Source organism: Notolepis coatsorum (genome assembly GCF_963971535.1).
Source record: "Notolepis coatsorum genome assembly, chromosome: 8".
In the NCBI taxonomy this organism is placed as follows: Eukaryota; Metazoa; Chordata; class Actinopteri; order Aulopiformes; family Paralepididae; genus Notolepis; species Notolepis coatsorum.
The window spans coordinates 64712347-64735924 of record NC_140172.1 but is presented as its reverse complement, the minus strand read 5'-3'; the positions used below and the strand labels follow the sequence as shown (position 1 = coordinate 64735924).

At 44.0% G+C, this 23578-nt stretch overlaps 1 protein-coding gene across 2 annotated transcripts in view; it reads left to right on the top strand.

The window, feature by feature from the left end:
• Positions 1 to 18265: 18265 nt before the first annotated feature.
• thoc2 (THO complex 2) overlaps positions 18266 to 23578 on the top strand; it is a 172565-nt gene continuing 167252 nt past the window's right edge. The window contains exon 1 of one of the 2 annotated variants that reach the window (XM_084320913.1): positions 18266 to 18349. In XM_084320913.1, coding sequence (XP_084177039.1) covers positions 18285 to 18349 — 65 coding nt within the window. In that variant the 5' untranslated portion in view covers positions 18266 to 18284. The remainder of the gene's footprint in view (positions 18350 to 23578) is intronic. The other variant, XM_084320914.1, reaches the window with a different exon arrangement.

The window sequence follows — 23578 nt, the reverse complement described above, 5'->3', positions numbered from 1 at the left end:
GAATACTGCTTCACAAACTGGTAGTTTTCTGGTGCCACTGTCATGAAACCCATTGAACAGCTTTTTCATAGAGCCATTGGCATACCACCATTGCAACATTCTGGAACAACATCGCTTTTTGAGCTTTGAACATGTCAAAGTCTTAAAAAGTGCTTGTTTTATCTACAAATACCTACATGGATGAGCTCCCCCCCCTGTACAGGAATTCATATACAAAAAAAGAAGGTGGCTGTGTGACGGATCATACTGGTCTGCGTTGTGTTTGATGTTAAATGAGAATGTCCCGAGGGGGAGTCGAACAGGGGGCTCCCGCGTCCGCGGGCGACGACACAGGCCGCTGCACTAAGAAGTGAATTCACTCCTAACTACCGTACCTATGCGTCTGTTAACCCTGTTATGAGGAAGTGAGTTTAACTTACCAGCCCGCACTGCCACAGTCACTCGTCAACACACCTGTTTCCGTGACTGTGGACATACCCACAGGCTTCCCCGTTACACTCACCTCCCTAAACTCACGCCCCTCAGGACATCCGGGTCACTGGGCACCACTGTGACGGATCGTACTGGTCTGCGTTGTGTTTGATGTTAAATGAGAATGTCCCGAGGGGGAGTCGAACAGGGGGCTCCCGCGTGTGCGGGCGACGACACAGGCCGCTGCACTAAGAAGTGAATTCACTCCTAACTACCGTACCTATGCGTCTGTTAACCCTGTTATGAGGAAGTGAGTTTAACTTACCAGCCCGCACTGCCACAGTCACTCGTCAACACACCTGTTTCCGTGACTGTGGACATACCCACGGGCTTCCCCGTTACAGCTGCATGGTCCAACGTAGACTGACCACGTTTGGCCACGTGGAACAGTCTCCCCATTTCCCTGAGGGAAAGCCCCACCCTTGCTTCTTTTAGAGGGCAACTAAAAAAATGGCTGAAGACCAAGCAGTCATGTGACCACATGTGACATATCTCTAGCCACTAGTATATTTGTGTATTAATTAATGCCGGACCGGGAGATTACAATATATTTTCACAACTGAATAAACTCAGAGGAAGCTTGGATCCCTTGAACACAGTTTGAAGCTAGGAATCTATACCTGCAAAGTTACTATTGCACTGCTGTTGTTTACAAAGACAGGGCCCACAATTGTGTTAAACTTATTCTAGGCTTACATTTGGTTCACAGGGTCTCAAAATTATTTAGTTAAGATAGAATAATTCTAAGAATTACAGTACATGTCTTTTGCAGGCTCTGCAAACAAATCCCCCTCCCCTGAAACTGCATAGTGTACCTTTAAGGTGTTGGGTTTACTCATTAAAAACAATGATGAGTCTCACTACAGGGACGAGGTGAGCTAACTGATCACGTAGTGCGGGAACAAAACCTCATTCTCAATGTGGAGAAAACAAAGGAGGTTGTTGTCGACTTCCGGAGAGCGCACACCCAGCACCCTCCACTGACCATCAATGGTGCAGTGGTGGAGAGAGTGAGCAGCACCAAATTCCTGGGTGTGCACAACATCACAGAGGACCTCTCCTGGAACACCAACACTGCATCGCTGGCGAAGAAAGCTCAACAGCGCCTCTACTTCCTCCACAAACTGAGAAGAGCTGGAGCCTCAGTGCCCAGCCTGTGCTCCTTCTACCGGGGCACCATCGAGAGCCTCCTGACCACTCTTTCCCAGCCCTCCCCCCGCTCTCACTCTGCCACCACAGAACGTGGACTAGGCGGCACGGTGGTGTAGTGGTTAACACTGTCGCCTCACAGCAAGAAGGTCCAGGGTTCGATTCCCGCTTGGGGACCAGGTTTCCATGATGCCAGGTACCCAGGTGGGGGATCTCCCAGGCCATTCTGTGTGGAGTTTGCATGTTCTCCCCGTGCTCGCAAGGGTTTCCCCTCCAGATAAGATAAACCCAATGGAAAAACATGCACAACAACAGATCGCTAACGCTGTGGCGTCCTTGACGAAGACGGGCAGGAGCACTTGGATTGGTCCCCGGGGCGCGGCTCACGTCGACGCCCTATCTGCTCCTGGCTGCCCATGGGGGGAAGGACGACGGGATGGGTTAGGCGCAGAGACTCAATCGCATCGGCGACTGAGAAAAAGACAATGCATGTGTGTATCCCGGTGTGTGTGCCGCTCCAATTGCATGTCCAGTTTGTTGCATTCCAAATAAACACCCATAAGAGGTCCTGCATTATTATACTAAGAACCCCCCCCCCTACTGACACACACACACACACACACACACCTCTCCCCCCTCTCTCCTACCCTGCCCCCAGACTCTGGACTAACCCCCCCCCCCCACTGACACACACACACACACACACACACTTCACAACTCACTGCCACTTTACTGCAATTATTTTTGTTTACATTATATTATCTTACTGCCATATCTATCATACTTACTGCCATTATTGTATTCTACTGCCATTATTTATTAGTTATACTTACTACTATGTACCACTGCTGCTAAAAAAAAGATTTGCACTAAGTTCCTTTACCTCCTATATTTATTTCAATCATACATAAAACATTTTAGCCACTGTTTATACTGTATATATAGTCCTGTATAGTGTATGTACATCGTGTCCCTGTTACTTATGTTTATAGTGTCCTATATGTCACTTTATTTATATTAGATATTTTTTTATATACACCGTGGGAAGGGGGAAACACAATTTCATTTCTCTGTATGTCTTGCACATTATGAGAAGCGACAATAAAGCTGAGTTTGACTTTGTCTTTGACTTACTGCGCTGCTAGGATCCTGATGAGGGTGCGCATTATGACCACATCACCCCTATCCTCTAATCACTCCACAGGCTTCCTGTCTCATTCAGGTTTGAGTACAAGGTCTCAGATTTCAGATTCAGATTAAGATCGTTTTATTTTCCATAATGCAAAATACAAAATAACCTCACTGTACTTATGCAACAAGTACAAAATTAAAAAACCCGTCCAACCTCACTGTAGTGGGAAAATAGGAACGTAAAACAAAGATGATGATGATGACAATGGAATTCTTACTCTGCATTTGCTCTACAGCATAAAGGAATAAAAAAGACAAACAATTTACAGAATAAAAGCAGGTGTTTATATACTGCGGTCTCCTTCCTTACGTACCAGTGCATGCATGGCAATGCTCCTCTCAACCTCAAGGAACTCCTCACTCCACAAACTGCCCCACGTAACCTCCGCTCTGGAACCGCCAACCTTCTGAGGACACCACAGACTGTGAATGCTTTTAAACGTGGCTTAAAAACATGCAATATAAATAAAATGTATTATTATTATTATTATTATTATTATTATTATTGTTTTTAAGGCATGGCTGGGGAATGGAAGAAAAGATAACAAAAATATTTCCATTACAGTTTTGGGGATGAATTAAGCCTGATGTTCACCAACATGCTGAAAATGTCCATGCATTAGGCAGTAAAAGGAAGGAATATCTGTCTGTCTCCGTGCGTGTGTGCATGTCGTGCTCGGCAGGTGTATTGCTGAGGACCCAGGTGGGTCTGGTGTTGAATTTGGTGTAATTTGGTCAGATGGTGGTGCTATAGTGCGTGTCTGTCATTCGCATATCTTGAGAACCATTCATCTGATCAACTTTTCACTTGGCGTGTGTGCTGATTACCCAGGGAAGTGCAGTATCATATTTGGGATGATTTTCACTATCCTCTGCAGTGCTTTTCGGTCAGAGGCAGTACAGTTGCCATACCAGACTGTGATACAGTAGTCTTGTGACATGAACACCCAGGAATTTGAAGCTGGAGACATGCTCAACCTCCATCCCATTGATATGGTTGGGAGCGTGCGTGCCAGCTCTGGTCCTCCTGAAGTCTACAATAAACTCCTTTTCTTGGTGTTGAGGGCCAGGTTGTTGTCAGCGCACCATGCCGCCAAGTCTTGGCCTGTAGGCCAACTCATTGTTGTTTTTGATAAGGCCCACCACCGTTGTGTCATCTGCAAACTTGATAATGGTTTTGGTGCCATGTACAGGAGTGCAGTCATGGGTGAAGAGGGAGTAGAGGAGAGGGCTCAGCACACAGCCCTGTGGGGCACCGGTGTTTATGGTGAGGGTCAAGAAGGTGAGATTGTCTAACCAAACATACTGGGGTCTGTTGGTTAGGAAGTCAAGTATCCAGTTGTGTGATGGGTTGATGTTGAGGTCCTTGGTTTCCACAAGGTCACCAAGTTTGGAGATGAGTTTGGAGGGGATGATAGTGTTGAATGCTGAGCTGAAGTCAATGAACAGCATTCTAACATGGGTGTTGCTGTCGTCCAGGTGGGAGAATGCGGAATGTAGTGCTGAGGAGATGGCCTCCTCCCTGCTCCTGTTCTCACAGTAGGCAAATGATCCAGTGAAAGGCTAGATTTGAGATGACCCAGGACCAGCCTCCCGAAGCACTTCATGATAATGGGGGTGAGTGCAACGGGCGGAAGTCATTAACACTTTGAGTTCCAGCGACGAGATTTATCGTTAGTTCATGCCGACCATTGAGTGCCAGCGACGATAAATCTTGCTTTTTTTTATTAGCGATTTGAATTCATATTTCATCAATCTAGTCTCACATTAGTGCTGCAAACTCTCTCTGAGCTCCATTGGGAAAATACCGCCCCCTATCGTCTCTCCCTGTTGTACTGCACCCCTTTGGAATGGATTGCATGGAACACATGGGGGGAGGGGGAATCCAGCTTCCTCATTTTACTTCTCAGACAAGTCACCCGAGAGGATCGGGATTCATTGCCGAGCCCCAAAACAGCGTGGAATACATATTTCCAGTATCCAGCATTGGATCAATAAACGCGATCGATATTTGGAATGGCGATCAGGAATTGGAATAATCTTTTTGGAGAACATCTGATCTGAGGTAAGGAATCTATTTTACCAGTCTTAGGATAATCAGAACTTTTTTCACAGAGATATCAACGTGTGCCTTATGTGTGTGTGTGGCGTGTGTGTGTGTGTGCTGATCAGGAAATGAGAGAATACATTTTTCAGCTCGTGTCTATAGCGTGCATAAGTACACATATACTATCGATAATCTAGCGTTTATTTGAAAACGATTAATAAATATGCCGAAAAATGACAATGTTTTTGTGTATTCCAGAATATTCCAGTAAAGGGCGATTATCACAGAATCTTTATATTTTCCTGAAACTTTCAAAAAACTAGAGTTTTTCAAAATGGTATAAAACGGAAATTAACCGATTAAAAAAACAATCCGTTTTCGACAATGTTGACTGCAAACAAGTCATTGATAAGCGACGGCCAGATTAGACACATAATCTAAGACATAGTTTATGCGTTTGCAAATTTGAGAGCTCTATCATTGAAGTGGACGCTGGCATACGGAGCTTTAGCGCTCCGCGTGGCTGGCACTGAAAGTGTTAAGGCTCGCTGCAGGAGTGTTTCGGCACTGGCACGATGGAGGTGGTTTTGAAGCATGCAGGAAACACTGCCTGAGCTACTGACAAATTGAAGATGTCAACCTCTTAACATGCAACAGCCCACATGTGGGCCCTCTTGAGGACGATTTGCCCACCGGCAACCTCTACTGGCTCGGGTGTGCATATTTTTTTAATACAATATATAAATCGAATTAAAGCCCCATTTGTTGCCTGTCGATTGTCAGGTGACAAAATCCGTTCAGCGGTTCTCGAGTTACATGCTGATATGTAAGGCGTGCGCCGAAGTACACGGTATTGCGCAAATACCACTCCCGACTCTTGGGGCTCTAGCTCCATTAATAATTTGGCGATCTCGAAGATTATTTGACAGGGTTGTAGCCAAGGAGGGTGGCTTTCCAATGATACCCCACGTGGGGATGTACGAATAAGGGATCTAGGTGAAAAGTCACGAGCGAAAACAGGAAGAGAGAAAACGCAGAATGAATCGAAGTCTATGAGGAAAATGAAACCAGGAACGCTACACAGTTTACCAAAATCACTCCTAATCACTCATTTCTGAACGGATTTCTATGAAATCTGGACATGTACTACACAAGACTTCAGGCTATGGACCCATGGTGTCTTTTCAGCCATGACAGTTTTTGGGGAAATACTACTTCTGGACTACTAACTACTAACGTGAGTAACAAGTTTTTCTACAACTCTAGTTCTATTTCATTAGCACTAAAAGTGAATTTTCTTTATTGTATCAGACTTCAGAATGTCATCTTTCAAAAGAGACCAGCAGTGGCGGTTCTAGACCATTTTTAGGGGGGCTGAACCCGGTTTGGATCCTTTGAATGAAATGAAAATGTAAACAAACACTGGCCTCACGTTAGAAAGTAGCACTGCACCAACGATAGAGATCAAAGAAAAATTCAAAATCAAATGGGACATGGACAGGATCAAGTACCTAGGGGTGAACATCACAAGAGGGGGGGAGGGGCTATACGATGCAAACTATACACAGATAAATCAGAAAATCAAGAGAGATCTAGAAAGATGGACGGTGATGCCCCTAGATTTCAGTTCAAGGATCGAAATCATTAAGATGAACATATTACCAGGCGGTTAGGTGGTCGAGCGGAGATTGCGTTCGTCACCAGCCCCGGAGCTGTGAGCTTGGTTCGCTTGTTCGAATCCAGCTCACAGCTCCGGGGTTGTCACCAGCTTGGCTGGCCGTCTGCACTGATACAATTGGCTGTATCAGAGGGTGGGAGAAGCTGGCGGGGTGGGTCCGGGTCGTTGTAAACAGCGACTCCTACAGTTCGGTCGGGGCGCCTGCTAAGCGCGGATTGGACGTGAGGGGGATAGTGTGGTCCTCCCACACGCTACGCCCTCTCAATGAGAATCCGCGCTGCCAGGTGAAAAGAAGCGGTGATTGGCTGGACGTGTGTCGGAGGAAGCACGTGGTAGCCTCCACTCTCCCAAATGATCTGACTGTGGGGGGTAAAGCGCAGCGACCAGGAAGGGACTGGGAATTGGCATACGACTAACATTGGGATGGGAGAAAATCGGAGGAAAATGGAGGGGGAAAAAGACCAATAAAAAAAAATAAAAAAAAGATGAACATATTACCAAGGTTACTATACCTATTTCAATCCCTACCTATATTAATACCACAAAAACAATTTAGGGAATGGGATAGACAGATATCAAGATTAATTTGGGGGGGGGAAAAGGCCAAGGATCAGATATGTGACTCTACAATTACCAAAGGAGAAAGGAGGGATGGCAGTACCCAGTTTAGAAAGCTATTACTATGCAGCACAGCTTAGAACAGTAGCATGCTGGTGCAATGTGAACTATGAGGCCAAATGGAAATATATAGAAACCAAAAGAGAGGGATTCAAAGTGCAAGCACTGATAGGAGATAGGGAGCTGTTCAGAAGACAGGAACAACTACTAGATCCAATTACCAGATTCACTATAAACATATGGAACACAATAGTAAAGAAATACAAGCTAGAAAAAGAATCTAAGATACTGAGATGGATAGCACACGACAACAAATTCAGACCAGGGATAGAAGATCATGGGTTCAAGAGGTGGGAACGGGGGGGGTATAACAGCAATGTGCACGATGACAGAAGGAGGGGAGATGCAGACTCTACAAAAATTGAAAGAAAGATACGGACTAGAGAATAGGGACCACTTTAGATATTTACAGATTAGGGACTACTATAACAAGGAAATAAAGCAAGATAGAGACAAAGAACAGAATGGGGTAATTAAGATAATGGTAAAGTCATACGAAGGACGGAAGGGGAGGGTGATATCAGCACTATATCAGGCAATAATGGACAGTAAGGGAAATACAACATTGTATGTGAAAGAAAAGTGGGAAAGAGAGTTGGAAATAGAGATAACAGAGGAGGAATGGTATGACACATGTAAGACACAACAAACAACCACAGGATCAAGGATATGGAGGGAGTTTGGGTGGAAAAATATAATTAGATACTTTATAACACCATAAATACAGGGCACTTACACACCAGCAAAGAAAACATGTTGGAGGGAGTGTGGACAGGAAGGGGCGAACCATACACACATATTCTGGGGATGTCAGAAGATAAGGCACTACTGGGAAGAGATAGGAGGGATAATAAATGAAATAATAGGATACGAAATACCCCAGGGAGGCCAAGTGTTGTATTTGGGGAATCTGTCACAGGAAGGAATCCAAGGGGAAGACAAATATTTGATTAAGATATTGATAGTGGCAGCCAAGAAAGCTTTAACTAAACTGTGGTACAAGGTAGAAGTGCCGACAAAGGATCAATGGATAGAGTTGGTAGAGGGGATACAGGAAATGGAGAGAATCACACATCTGCTGAGGCTGCAAGAAGAAAAGTTTGAATGGAAATGGGGAAAATGGGAAGAATACAGGAGGGGAAGTAACGACATCACAGAGGTTTGAAAAGGATACAAGGAAATGAATAAAAATGTAAATAAATAATGCAAATGTAGAATGGACCGAAGGACCCATGTCACACTTTTTCTTTACTCATTTTTTGTCTATTTGTTTTAATTTATGTACTGTGTATTGTCTATGAATGTTGTCTATGTATGTTGTTGAAAAAATGAAAATAAAAATTTAAGTTTAAAAAAAAAAAGTAGCACTGGTGTCGTGAAATCACTGAGCCCAGAGAGGAGTGGTTAGGCAAAAAATTGTTCAGAGTATATTTGCTTAGAAAACGTAAATGTCTAATTCAATTTTTTTTTTTATTTCTCCACGTGGTAAATACACAGGTCACAACATGTTTACAGGAACGTTTTGGAGTTGTATTTGGAGTGTATTTCGTGACTGTAGGGGACTGTAGGGAACTTCAGGGTAAAGGTCTGACCCACTTCCAGTGATGAAGCTAAGCTACGCTAACGGTGCGGGCGTTCCCTAAGCCTAATGCATGCAGAGAGACAAAAAAGGTATGTATCTTCTTGTCTAACTCCAGGGTCTGAAGGAGTCGACGAAAAGCTTCTTGTCCTCTGCAAAAGCATGCAATTGGTCCACTGATGGATACATCTTGATATTTGTGTGTTCATTAGATGGGTGAAATCCTCTTTCAGTGCCTCTGTGCCTGTTTTCTTAGGCAGTTAGCCTCTGGTATGTGTGCCATTAGTGTTAGCCACGCTTCTAGGCCTCTTTTCTTTTGGAAAGAATGATAATTTTTTTTAAATAAATACAATAAAAGATTCTAATAATTTTTTATTGATTTTTTGCATTCGACTAAGAGGTTGGCAGTCGACTACGGCTCCTTTCGATCGATTAGTCGACTATTCGACTAATAGGGGTCAGCCTTAGACGACACAGAAGCAAATCTTCATTCAAACAGCAAAGGCAGGTAGCTCGCACAGAAGCAATCGTCCGTGTTATCTGATTTGGAGAGTATTCCTTCATTAAAAGGACAACAAAAAATGTTTCTGAAGGCTTATATTGTCAGAGAATAGGCTACGGTGTCAGAGAATTAGGAGAATTAGGCTACGCTACGGTATGCTCCAAATGGCATTGAGTTTCTCTCGTTCGATGTCACGAATAGGCTAGGGGATACAAATTCAGCCTGAGTCGTTCAGAGTCACTCCGGCCCGCGCGCACACACGCTATTGTCACCTATGTGTGTCGTTGCGCTCTGGGTAGTGTATCTGTAGTAGAGCGCTGTGTAGGCTACATCATCTGGACGGACTGTTTCTGTGCGAGCAAGCATGCGTAGTATGGAATTTAATCCTGCCGGCGCCACTGCCGGCCCACATTAGTGGCCCACACACCGACTCACACACTGGCCCACACACCGACTCACACACTGGCCCACACACCGACTCACACACTGGCCCACACACCGCCCCACACACCGGCCCACATTAGTGGCTCACACACCGACTCACACTGGCCCACACCGGCCTGCCTTACAGACCATGTAGCCTGGGAGATGACTGAAATCATTGCAAGAGCTAGTAGGCTATTTTTAAGCATCTTTCTGTGGCAATTTTCATTTTTACATCTAACTTTTTCAGCCCTACCCTACCAATGTGGGCCGATCGGAGTGGACTAAATGGGCCAGTCGAACCCCCCCATCAAAAAAAAAGTTTAATTTTTTTTTGACCAGCCCACTTTACTTCCGGCCCATCGGGATTCGTCTCGAACGTCCCGATGGCCAGTCCGAGCCTGGATGGATATACAAAAATGTGAGTCTCTCTCTCCCTCTCTATCTCTCTCCCTCTCTTTCTCTCCCTCTCTCTCTCTCTTGAACGCAGTGAGCGCTCCGTAATATGATCATGATCATTATGATCGACTGGAATAAAAAATAATAATAATAGGTTTACTACTTACATACTGTAGTTGTCTCCTTAATACTGTAGTTGTTCATTAATGTTACCTAAATGTCATAAGTGAATTATATAGAAACAACTCACCAAAATTGACTGTTGCACAACTGATTTGACAAAAAAGATCCATCAAGGGGGGGGGGCCTTTACCCCTCCCTGCACCCTCCCTTGCCTGACCATGGCATTTAGTGAAATTATGCTACTGCTCTAGGGGCTGAGCCCCCCTAAAGGTCTGATGCTAGAACCGCCCCTGCAGACCAGGCAAAAAAAGGATGCAGTCCTCAAAAACGAAAACTAAAATGACCAATTTGGGGGCGCCTGTTAAGAGCGGCAAGTGCAGCTCATGAAGAGACGGCCGGGGATGACATCAGGGTCAGCTGCCATGCATTAGTCCTGCTCTGTGTGGCACATGCATTGGTGCGGGAGAGAGTGAGGGGTTGGTGGTCAACAGGGAGAGCTTCCTTGGTGGGCGCCTCCTCGTTGTCCCTGTCAAAGTGGGCTTAATGTTATTGAACTCAGGGAGGAAGCAGTCAGTGGTTGGGGGAGAGTTGTTGGTGGGTTTGTAATCTGTAATGTCCTGGATGCAAGTGTTCAAGTTCAAGTTTCAAGTTTGTTTATTATTTGTCACAACAAAATACAGAATACTTTATGATGAAATGCTTGTTTCTGTATGAACCCCTGAGAGTGTGCTACATACAGTAAAAAGAAAGTAAAATGTATTGTGTATATTGATTGAACATTCCTTTACTTACAATACAGAGTAAAATGAGTAACAGTGAGGTACAATGCAGAAATGAGGTACAAAACTTAGGGTAGAGTGCAAATGAGGTATGAATGTAGTGCAAATCGCTTTAATAATAGATAAATATAAAGTGTCTAAAGTGAGTAAAGTGAGTGGTAAAGTGAGTGTTTTGAGTGTGTACATGTGGATGTGTGTGCAGTGTGTGTAGATTAGGGCTGTCCCCGACTAAGGATTTGGATAGTCGACTATGATTGGACGAAATTTGTCGACTATTAGTCGACCAAAAATAATAATAATAATAATATTAATTTTTATTTTTTATCATTCCATTTGGGCTGTGGGGTGCTTAATGTCTGAAGGAGTCGACTGGAGGCTTCTTGTCTTCTGCAAAAGCATGCAATTGGTCCACTGATGGATACATCTTGATATTTGTCTAGTCTAGTGTGTTCATTAGATGGGTGAAATCCTCTTTCAGTGCCTCTGTGCCTGTTTTCTTAGGCAGTTAGCCTCTGGTATGCGTGCCATTAGCATTAGCCACACTTCTAGGCCTCTTTTCTTTTGGAAAGAATGATATAATTTTTTTGTATTTTTTTTATAATTATTATAATTATTATTATTTTTTTCGACTAAGAGGTTGGCAGTCGACTACGGCTCCTTTCGACCGATTAGTCGACTAATCGACTAATAGGGGTCAGCCCTAGTGTAGATGATTGGTTGTTACATAGTGTCATTGTCATTGAGCATCCTGATGGCCTGGGGATAGAAGCTCCTTCTGAGTCTCTCTGTACTGGCCATGAGACTCCGGTAGTGCTTACCTGACCGCAGCAGTTCAAAGAGGCAGTTGTTTGGGTGACTAGAGTCTTTGATTATTCTCTTAGCCTTGGCCCTGCAACACTTATTATAAATGTCCTGGAGAGTGGGAAGCCCACCTCCAATTGTGGGTTCGGCTGAACGGGCTACTCTCTGTAGTCTGCTGCTGTCTTGTGGAGTGCTATTCCCAAACCAGGAGGTGATGTTACCAGTCAGGATGCTCTCTATTGTGCACAAGTAGAAGTTCTTGAGGATCTTCTGACTCACTTTTAACTTCCTTAGGCACCTAAGGAAGTAGAGGCGCTGCCGTGCCTTCTTCACTACACTGTCAATGTGTGTGGTCCATGTCAAGTCCTCGGATATGTGGACTCCGAGGTACTTAAAACTGTTCACTCTCTCGACCGGTGCCCTGTCGATGTTGAAGGGGCTGTAATCCCTGGCCCGCGACCTCCTAAAGTCCACAATCATCTCTTTCGTTTTTGCTGACGTTCAGGGAGAGGCTGTTCTCCCGATACCACCGCGCCAGGTCCTCTACCTCTTCCCGGTAAGCCCTCTCGTCGTTTGCAGAGATCAGGCCCACCACAACTGTGTCGTCAGCAAACTTGATAATTGTGTTGTTCGGCTGTGCCACACAGTCATGTGTGTACAGCGAGTAGAGGAGGGGGCTCAGAACACAGCCCTGGGGGGCCCCTGTGTTGAGAGTAATGGATGAGGAGGTGCAGTTGCCTGCTCTCACCACCTGGTGTCTTCCTGTCAGGAAGTCCAAGACCCACTGGCAGAGGTCATATTTCAAGCCCAGGTCCCTGAGCTGTTGTTAGAGTTTGGAGGGGACTATGGTATTGAATGCTGAGCTGTAGTCAATGAATAGCATTCTCACATAGTTCCCCTGCCTTTTGTCCAGGTGTGATGCTGCTGTGTGCAGCACATGGGCTATGGCGTCCTCCGTGGACCTGTTGGGGCGATATGCAAATTGCAGGGGGTCCAAGGTGTTGGGGAGGGAGGAACAGATGTAGCCCTTCACTAGCTTCTCAAAGCACTTCATGGCTATAGAGGTGAGAGCTACAGGGCGATAGTCGTTGAGGCAAGCGGGCATGGATTTTTTGGGTACAGTGATAATGGTGGACTTTTTCAGACAGGTGGGGATGACAGACTGTTCTAAGGACAGGTTGAATATGTCAGTGAATACCGGGGCCAGTTGGTCGGCACAGACTTTTAGGAAGCGGCCGGGGATACCGTCCGGTCCTGCTGCCTTCCTGATATTCACTTTCTTAAAGGTCCTCCTAACCTCATGTTCTGTTATCCTGAACACTGAGTATCCACCGGCAGTGGCGTCCCTCTCTATTGCAGTGGTATGTAGGCTGAGGTCATTATTCACAGCCTCAAACCTGCATAGAAGGTATTTAGCTCATTCGCCAGGGAGATATCATTGTTCAGCTTGGGGGAGGTGCCTTTGTAATATGTCATTGTTTTGAGGCCCTGCCACATACCTCTGGAATCAGCCTGTTCAAATTGAAGTTCCACCTTATCCCTGTATCGCCCTGTGTTGGGGGTAGAGTTGTTAAAAATGCTCTTCCGTTCTTAGCTTGTGACTGTGCTTGGCCCACTTGATTCCTCTTTTCAGGTTAGCCCTGGCTGCGGATCACCAGATCTAAAAGTGGTGTCATGTACCTTTAGCAATAAACACCTCCACCTCTGGTCTTATGATCTGTCCACCCTGTGAAGAGTGGTAGCTCAATAGCACTGTCAGGAATTCGGCTATAAGCACATGATTCTGTGAAAATATCTGCTTGTGATCACTGCGGGGAGCAGTAAGCCCTGCCAGTCGGCCATGCTCGGTTGTTATCAAGCGATGTCAATGGGGCGCTAAAGGTCGCCAATAAAGTTGTCAGATTGTTGTAATCCAATGTCCAAAAGATCTTGTCAGGTGTATTATAAATACTGTTCTGGATGAGCAGATTTAAAACAAGTAGGTAATTACAGCTAATTTGCAAAAACTGGTGAGATGCTGGACCTCACGATGTGCCACCATCTTTTAAAACAATTTTAGCACGGAATTTAAACAAAACCCCATGTCTGGTATTGATTGATTGATTGAAAACTGTATTAACAGATTGCAGAATGGGTACAATACAGTATGGCTCAATACAAACAATTGTTAAGAGGATGCAGACCAGAAAAATACTTTCGTCTTGTTTACATCAGGGTCCCCCATTTTCAATTAATCAAGACATTTATGACATACATGACAGACATACAGATATACACACAACTGTATTACAAAGTTGGAGAGGCCATGCTGGTCATATTATTATAGAGTGCAGGTGGAGGTAAACGGAACCCTATCCCCCCCCCCCCCCCTCCCAGTGAGCTGTGGTGTTCCACAAGGAAGCATACTAGGACCGCTACTGTTCCTAGTTTACGCAAATGATATGTTGTCAGCTTGTGACTGCAACTTGTTCCTGTTTGCGGACGACTCAGCCCTGCTGGTCTCTGACAAGAACAAGTTACAGGTTGAAAAAACCCTCAGCTCTGAACTAGGCAGAATCTGCACATGGCTCGCTGACAACAAACGATCATTACACCTGGGTAAAACAGAGTCCATTCTCTTCGGTTCAAATAACAAACTCAGCAAGACCGACAGCTTCTCAGTTACAGTGGGTGACAATATTGTCACAAGGAAAGATGAAATTACATACCTAGGTTCCATCCAATGGCATCCAATGTAATCAAAAAAGTCAACCAACGAACTAGATTCTTGTACCGGATCTCCTCTCTGGTAAACAAGAATACCCTGAAGACTCTGGCAGGAGCACTCATTCAAGGGTACTACGACTATGCTTGCACCTCATGGTACCAAAGCACCTCAAAGGCGCTAAAATAAAAATTACAAACATCACAAAACAAACTGGTCAGACTACTGCTTGACCTTACTCCTAATCCACCTCACCCCTGCCCACTTTGACAACCTAGGATGGCTTAGAGTAGAAGACAGAGTACAGCAACTTGCAATGGGCCTGGTCTACAAGATACACTATACATGACAAAGGTACCCATGTACATGTCAAAATACTTCCCAAAGGTCAGTGAATACCACAACCACAACACCAGAGGGAGCTCCACAAATCATGTTAAACCCAGATTCGGCTCAAACAAGGGACTAAACACGTTTCGCAATTATGCCACATCAATGTGGAACGCCCTACCCACAGCTGTAAAGGAATGTGAATCACTACCCACTTTCAAAACCACTCTCAAAGAGCACCTACGGGAGACTGTAATTCGAAACTGGCCCCTGTAAATGTCCTAACCCAACCCCCTCCAATGTACAGTAAATGTCCTAACCCAACCCCCTCCAATGTACAGTTACCCCCCCCCCCCACCCCGCCTACCCAAACCTCCTCCAATGTACAGTTTCTTCGTCAAATGTATATACTCTCTTTTTTAGACTCTTTTTGTATCACAAACAGTACTGTATTTATAAATCTGGTATGTCATTGATTGATTGATGGAATTTGATTGACATTTTTATTAACAGATTGCAGAATAGGTACAGTACAGCTCAATACATACAATTGTATAAGGGGATGCAGACCAGAGAAAGACTTTCATCTTGTTTACATCAGGGTCCCCCATTTTCAACTCATCATAACATATATGACACACACACGACATACAGATAGACAGTACTGCTACATCTATACATTTATGACATACCAGATTTGCAAATACAGTACTGTTTGTGATACAAAAAGTGTCCAGAAAAGAGTGTATATACATTTGACGTATAAACTGTACATTGGAGGAGGTTGGGTAGGTGTGGGACTGTACATTGGAGGTGGGGGGGGGGTTGGGTAGGGGGTGGGTGGGGGACACTGTACACTGTACATTGGAATACTGACAAAGCCATACTTGGTAATTTACTGTACAACTGGGTTAGGACATTTGTAGGGGCCAGTTTCGAATTGCAGTCTCCCGTAGGTGTTATTTGAGAGCGTTTTTGAAAGTGGGTAGTGATTCACATTCCTTTACAGCTTTGGGTAGGGCGTTCCACATTGATGTGGCATAATTGCTAAACGTGTTTAGTCCCTTGTTTGAGCCGAATCTGGGTTTAACATGATTTGTGGAGCTCCCTCTGGTGTTGTGATTGTGGTATTCACTGACCTTTGGGAAGTATTTTGACATGTACATGGATACCTTGGTCGTGTAGTGTATCTTGTAGACCAGGTCCATTGCAAGTTGCTGTACTCTGTCGTCTACTCTAAGCTCTCCTCTCTGTTGTCAAAGTAGGTAGGGGTGAGGTGGGTTCTAGGAGTCAGGTCAAGCAGTAGTCTGACTAGTTTGTTTTGAGATGTTTGTAATTTGGTTTTTAGTGCCTTTGAGGTGCTTTGGTACCATGAGGTGCAAGCATAGTCGTAGTACCCTTGAATGAGTGCTCCTACCAGAGTCTTTAGGGTATTCTTGTTTACCAGAGAGGAGATCCGGTACAAGAATCGAGTTCGTTGGTTGACTTTTTTTTATTACATTGGATGCCATTTTGTCACAGGAAAGATTAGCCTCTATGGAACCCAGGTAGGTAATTTCATCTTTCCTTCTGACAATATTGTCACCCACTGTAACTGAGAAGCCGTCGGTCATAAATGTCTAGATGTAGCAGTACTGTCTATCTGTATGTCATATATATTATGATGAATTGAAAATGGGGGACCCTCATGTAAACAAGACGAAAGTATTTCTCTGGTCTGCATCCCCTGTATTGAGCTGTACTGTACTGTACCCATTGATTGATTGATTGAAAGCTTTATTAACAGATTGCAGAATGGGTACAGTACAGTACAGCTCAATACATACAATTGTTAAGGGGATGCAGACCAGAGAAAGACTTTCGTCTTGTTTACATCAGGGTCCCCCATTTTCAATTCATCGTAACATATATGACATACATGACATACAGATAGACAGAACTGCTACATCTATACATTTATGACATATCAGATTTGCAATTACAGTACTGTTTGTGATACAAAAAGAGTCCAGAAAAAAAAGTATATACATTTGACGTAGAAACTGTACATTGGATTGGGTAGGTGGGGGTGGGGGGGGACTGTACATTGGAGGTGGTTGGGTGGGGGGGGGGGGGGGGGGGGGGTGGTTGGGTAGGAGTGGGGGGGGGGGGGGGGGGTTGGGTAGGAGGGGTGGGTGGGCGACACTGTACAACTGTACAAACAAAACTGTACATTGGAATATTGACAAGACCATACTTGGTAATTTACTGTACATTGGAGGGGGTTGTGTTCGGACATTTACAGGGGCCAGTTTCGAGTTGCAGTCTCCCTTAGGTGTTTTTTGAGAGTGTTTTTGAAAGTGGGTAGTGATTCACATTCCTTTACAGCTTTGGGTAGGGCGTTCCACATTGATGTGGCATAATTGCGAAACGTGTTTAGTCCCTTGTTTGAGCCGAATCTGGGTTTAACATGATTTGTGGAGCTCCCTCTGGTGTTGTGATCGTGGTATTCACTGACCTTTGGGAAGTATTTTGACATGTACATGGGTACCTTGGTCGTGTAGTGTATCTTGTAGACCAGGCCCATTGCAAGTTGCTGTACTCTGTCGTCTACTCTAAGCCATCCTAGGTTGTCAAAGTGGGCAGGGGTGAGGTGGGTTCTAGGAGTAAGGTCAAGCAGTAGTCTGACCAGTTTGTTTTGAGATGTTTGTAATTTTGTTTTTAGCGCCTTTGAGGTGCTTTGGTACCATGAGGTGCAAGCATAGTCGTAGTACCCTTGAATGAGTGCTCCTGCTAGAGTCTTCAGGGTATTCTTGTTTACCAGTGAGGAGATCTGGTACAAGAATCGAGTTCGTTGGTTGACTTTTTTTATTACATTGGATGCCATTTTGTCACAGGAAAGATTTGCCTCTAGGATGGAACCCAGGTAGGTAATATCTTCTTTCCTTGTGACAATATTGTCACCCACTGTAAGTAACTGAGAAGCCGTCGGTCTTGCTGAGTTTGTTATTTGAACCGAAGAGAATGGACTCTGTTTTGCCCATGTGTAATGATAGTTTGTTATCAGCGAGCCATATTCAGATTTTGCCTAGTTCTGAGCTGAGGGTTTTTTCAACCTGTAACTTGTTCTTGTCAGAGACCAGCAGGGCTGCAATCTGTTAATACAATTTTCATTCAATCAATCAGTAGTTTGAATATCGATTAATTTCACCATAGATGTGGTCGATTGGATCCGGCACTCCCAAATATGGTCAAGACTTGTTCAACCGTGACGCGGTCATATAGGTGGTCTGCAACTGTTGGTGTAAACATGCGGCGACTGCGGAGCTTCCTCCGCGACTCCGCGCTCCGTTCCGCGCTCCGCTCCGGCTCCAGTGGCTCCCAGCGCTCCGCTCGACCCCGCGCGTGCCATGAACTAGACATCCGGGCTGAGTGTGGTATCGAGGGGAAGATGGCGACACTAATTCTACCTGCTGACTGGGTCAAAAACTGGGAAAAATCAGGAAAACACGAGTTGTGAGTATCGCTATACAGTAATAACGTGTCATGGAATATAAGTGTGTAACGTTGTCGAATCATTGCAGTGAAATTTAGTCTTCATCTCCTTACAAATCCGATGGCAGCCTCAATATTAGTTGGCTAACGTTGTGCTCAATGCTAACGTAGCGTAGCCACTAACGTACAAGAGAACGTTAGCTGAAAAGCGACACTGTTCCACTTCAAACCGTGCCAGTATTGGCTATTTAGTGGTATTTAGCTATTTAGTAAATTCCATTTCGGGATAATAAGTCTTTCGTGTAACGCACTCGACTGTCCTAAAAACTTACTTAATAAATTACATATGGCTCGCTAACAGGTTAGCTTGTATACGGATAGCTCCGAATCGAGACTCAATTGTGTTCACGTTAGCTAACACGCTATATTTTCATATTTGTAAAATTACAATTTTACTTAAATCTGGACCATTGTACTTCGGACGTACACTTGTTCTAATGTGGATGCAATAAAAAGAGTTCTTGGCTAGTTAGCTAGCTGACGTTATCACCAGCTTTTGATCAAAAGCGCGTTGTTAGCTTATTTGTAAACACATTTGGTAACACATTTGGTAGCATTGGCTAACTTAACATAGCGAGCATTGCGTTTAATCAGTCAGAACTTTATACCACAGTGACGTTAGGCGAGCTGAATATAACAATTTAAGTAGGGGCAATGCTTCTAAACGAGATATAAGTTATATATATATTTGTTAGCAGCTGGCTAACGGAGGGAAGAGGCTGGTTGGTAGTAACTTAGCTAATGGGATCATCGCTCCCTCGCTTCGTGTCATTACTCATTAGCGAGCAACTAACTGGCAACATAAACAAGTTGGATGTCCTCACAATAACTACTGTTCCATGTGGAAAGTGTCGTATCTTCCATCAAAAGCATTCTGTTTCCAGCGAACGTATTGGCTCACTCGGGGCTATCTAGCTAACGTTGGTCAGGTATTTTGTTCCTGCATACCAACTGAAACTTGCTCATGTTAGTTAGCTGTGTAGTGTTTCAAGACAGGCGATGGGATGGCACATTGGTAATGTTTTGAAATCTCTTACAAAGGTTCAGCTTAGTTTGACGCTTGCTGTGTTGCTTCCAGCAACAACTGATCAGTAACAAGCTAGCCGAAGCTCCCATAATACAGGCTGGCTAATACAGTGAAGGCTCATGTAGCAAGATCCAAAAGTGAACTTTATTTAGGGAAAGGGGGACCGAAAATGTGCATGGCTGAAGGAATATGGTAACGTGTGGTCCATGTCCTTGATCACACCTCTATTCTGTGTTATCCATAGATAGGCCCATAGACATGCACAATTCGACAGTGAACAGGGCCTTAAATTATATCCTATGATGTGGCCTCGTCTTGCAAGAGGCCTCATCTAAATAACACATAGGCAAGGCAACTATATCATCATATGGCATAGAGTGATTGCCACACTACCTCTAATCGTCAAAAAGTTAGTTTGTAATGCATTCTCAACTACAAGTAGAAATGGCTAGATATTTGGGGGCATCTTTTCATCTGTGGTCACATAAGGTTCAAACCCCGCAGAGGCAGACTTTCTATCATTTAATTTTTTTTGAATTATCCCACCCAGTGTCGGGTACCAAACTCAAGGATGCTGAGGTGGTGGTTTTGACAGGTGTGGTTGTGGGTGGCACTGGTGTTACAAAGCCTTGGGAGTTGGGACTACTGGTCCCGGGAGCGTGAATACTTTGTTTGTTTCCGCGTTCGAGTTTTGCGCTCTGATTGGCCAGGTCATGTGACATGTGCGCCAATCGTGGGACAGCAAGTTCTGCGCCTATTTCCGGGTCTAACAGCCTGCAAACTACCTGGCGTTCTATCACCATGCTCTAAGACAAACTCTAACCGTAACCAACTTGGAAAGAGCGCCTAAGCTTAGCCAGTGTAGAAACTTGCGGTCCCACGATTGGCGCACATGTCACATGACCAGAAACGTGCATGGCCAATCAGAGACGCGGAAACAAACATTTGTTGTCGAAAGTATTCAGGCGTCCTGCGATGCCGGCGTTCACAGTTGAGCTTTTAAAAAAAAAAAAATATATTATATTTTCCTCCCCTTTTCCCGTTTTTCTCCCATCCCAATGTTAGTCGTTATGCCAAATCCCCTTCCTGATCGTTGCGCACTCTAGCCCCTACCGTCGGTCTGGGAGGGCGGAGACTATCACATGCTTCCTCCGACACATGTGTATTGTGTACCCAGGGAACAAAATAATTTTTTTTATCTACTTTTTCTCCCATCCCAATTTCGTATCGTCCAATTCTACCCTCCCCTGTCTCGAACGCTGTTAGGCCATGCCTCCCACAAGCCGGCTGCAATGTGGACTAAGGCCATGTCCCCACGTATCTGGATCTTTTGCCAAACGCACATTTTATTCCACGATTGGGCCTTTCATCCACACGTAAAGGGTGTTTCCAGAGACATAAACAGAGATTTTCTTAAACGCATTTTAAAGTGAAGATTTTCCAAAATATCTGTTCAGTGGATCCGTGCAGCCACTGTAAACGCATAGTCTAGACTCTAGATAAACGATGACGCCCAGGGGTGTACAGTGCGACATATATCTCGCACGTGCTACAGCAACAGCTGTCTGTGCGATGGATGGATTTACTTCACTAGCACTGGTGCGATAGGGATTCGGTTCATATAGATACTCTTATTTTGAAAATCCTGTAGCGGGTCTCATTTCTGCCCACGCGCAGCTCCAGCTATAATAACTAGGATCGACAGCTAGCAACATTCAGGTGCATATGATACTCTTATTTTGAAAAAACTCCGTGACAACTCGACGAGTCATATCCGCCCTATCCGTGCTTGCAAGCAGAGCAGCGTGTTGGTGCGCACACAGCAGTGCGCCTACACGTCCCGAAATAAGTCCGGTGTGTTTTTTTTTTCTCGCAACGGGTCAAATGCATCTACATGCTTTGCACCGTCGCCATTCCTTTATGCGCACATCGCCCGAAATTAACGTTTATGTACCATTACAATCACTACAACGTTAGCAAGCTAACAAGCTAATCCTGATCAGGCAGAGCCAGCAGACACAGTGTGGAAAGGGAAATGGGGGGCACTCTCTCCCCTTCCCTGTGTGTGTGTGTGCGTGCGTGCGTTTGGAAAGACGATGAAGTCACTAGTCAGGACTCAGGACAGGAGTATATTATAGTAAACTGAGGATGGACAGATAATGTTGATATTCAAATATAAAAAATTTCGAGAGGAGTGGAAGTTTGAAGACTAGACTACAATATGATGCGGGGGTGGTGAGTTGAAACAGTGTGTGTGAATGAATGAATGTAAACTTTATTTAACAGATTGCAGAATGGGTACAGTACAGTACGGCTCAATACACACAATTGTTAAGGGGATGCAGACCAGAGAAAGACGTTTGTCTTGTTTACATCAGGGTCCCCCATTGTGTGTGTGTGTCCCAACCGACCCCACTTCTATGTTTCAATAAATTATTTGCATTTAAAACTATTAACGCTGACTCATTCCTTCAGTCCACTCAAAATTATGCTAATATTCCTTATGTTGTTTATGATATTAATTGAAAATAGCATATGAGAGTATTACTATTATAGTAATAATAACACATGGCGATATACTAAATGACAGCCAAACATGGCACTGCAACTAAATGACACAAATACAATAGGCACATTTGTGACTGTTACAAATATAACACGTTTTATACTTGTGCTACAAGATTTTGGCCTGTGCTACAAAACTATCAACCTCTGTAGCACCAGTGCTATGTGCAAAAAAAGTTAACGTACAGCCCTGCGCCACAGCTCACTATGCATGCTCAGACTGTGGCGGGCCGTAATAATATCTTGCCCGTCAGATTGTTTGGCGAATATTACTTTACTATTTCTCTAATATATATCAGACCGACTATACTATAGGCTAGCTACTGCTAGGCTATATATTTCAGCTATAATGTCCTAACAGAGAAACTACCACCTAAAACATCCTTATTACACCTTGTTTTATCCATATAGGCAGTAGCGCTTTGAAGTAATAATAACTTCGGTGGACTTGGTGCTGAAATGTCATTCAAACTATCCTTACTTATATGCGACGACGGCACCACACGTGAACAGTACAATGCAATTAATGAATGTCTTGTTGTAATTAGTATATATATAGTTTGTGATAAGGACTCGCCATATTTAGTTTCAGAATCCGGAGATTGTTAGCCCCTTTCGTGACTGATGCACCGAGTGAATCCACAGTCACTTGCTCCTCAATAGGAAACCAACCTAGATTTACCCTGAAGGACTGGTTCTAACCGAACCGTTCGTTATACAAGTATCACAGAGAAATGTCAAGGGTACTCACAGTTGCACGAGGGTTTCGAACAGAGATACGGGATGGTTTGAAAGCTCGGCGTTGCTAATAAACATTTTTTATATTTTTTATAAACTGCTCAAAGCGGCATTATTTCCGGCGTTGGCTGCACCCAACGCCGGAAATAATGCAGTTTTGAGCAGTTTATAAAAAATATTTAAAATGTTAACAGAGTTGATGTTAGGTTGTAATTTAAAAATAAACCAACGGACAATACCTTCCAACAATTTTCTACCCGTTCATTGACAGATCAATGTAGCTGCAGCCTTGTATCGTGTGAATTAGACTGAAAGTGAAACTTAAGCTACTGCGACTTCTGCACAGACTTATAAAATAGTTCCAAGGTTAGGCCTAATCCAATTTTGTACAAGTGATGAGACATGAAAACAATATAAAATAGAAAATAATCTGTCTATTACAATGCTCTTGTGCACATGCAAGTAACCAAACATGACCTGCATGGCAAAAAATAAAGACCTGCACAGCTAGACAAAGAAATAACCACCGTTTCCTCACTTCTGCAGTGGTTTGCTCACAATGCTTATAAATATCATCAGCCAATATATATATATATATATATCAGTGTTTCCCCTACCATTGCCGGGGCGGCCCGCCCCTTCAGAAAAAATAATAAATCTTTTTTCTTTTTTTATAAAAAATTATGTATTTTTTTTATAAAAAATAATGTATTTTTTTATTAAAGTTTGCTTTAATCACAGTAACGTTGGCGAGCTAGCTAAATTATACATAAATCGTTTTTCATATAAATCAATCTTCACTAATACTTTAAAACGGTGGTGCGGCACGGTCTACGGAGACGCAGAAAAAAGCTACCAAA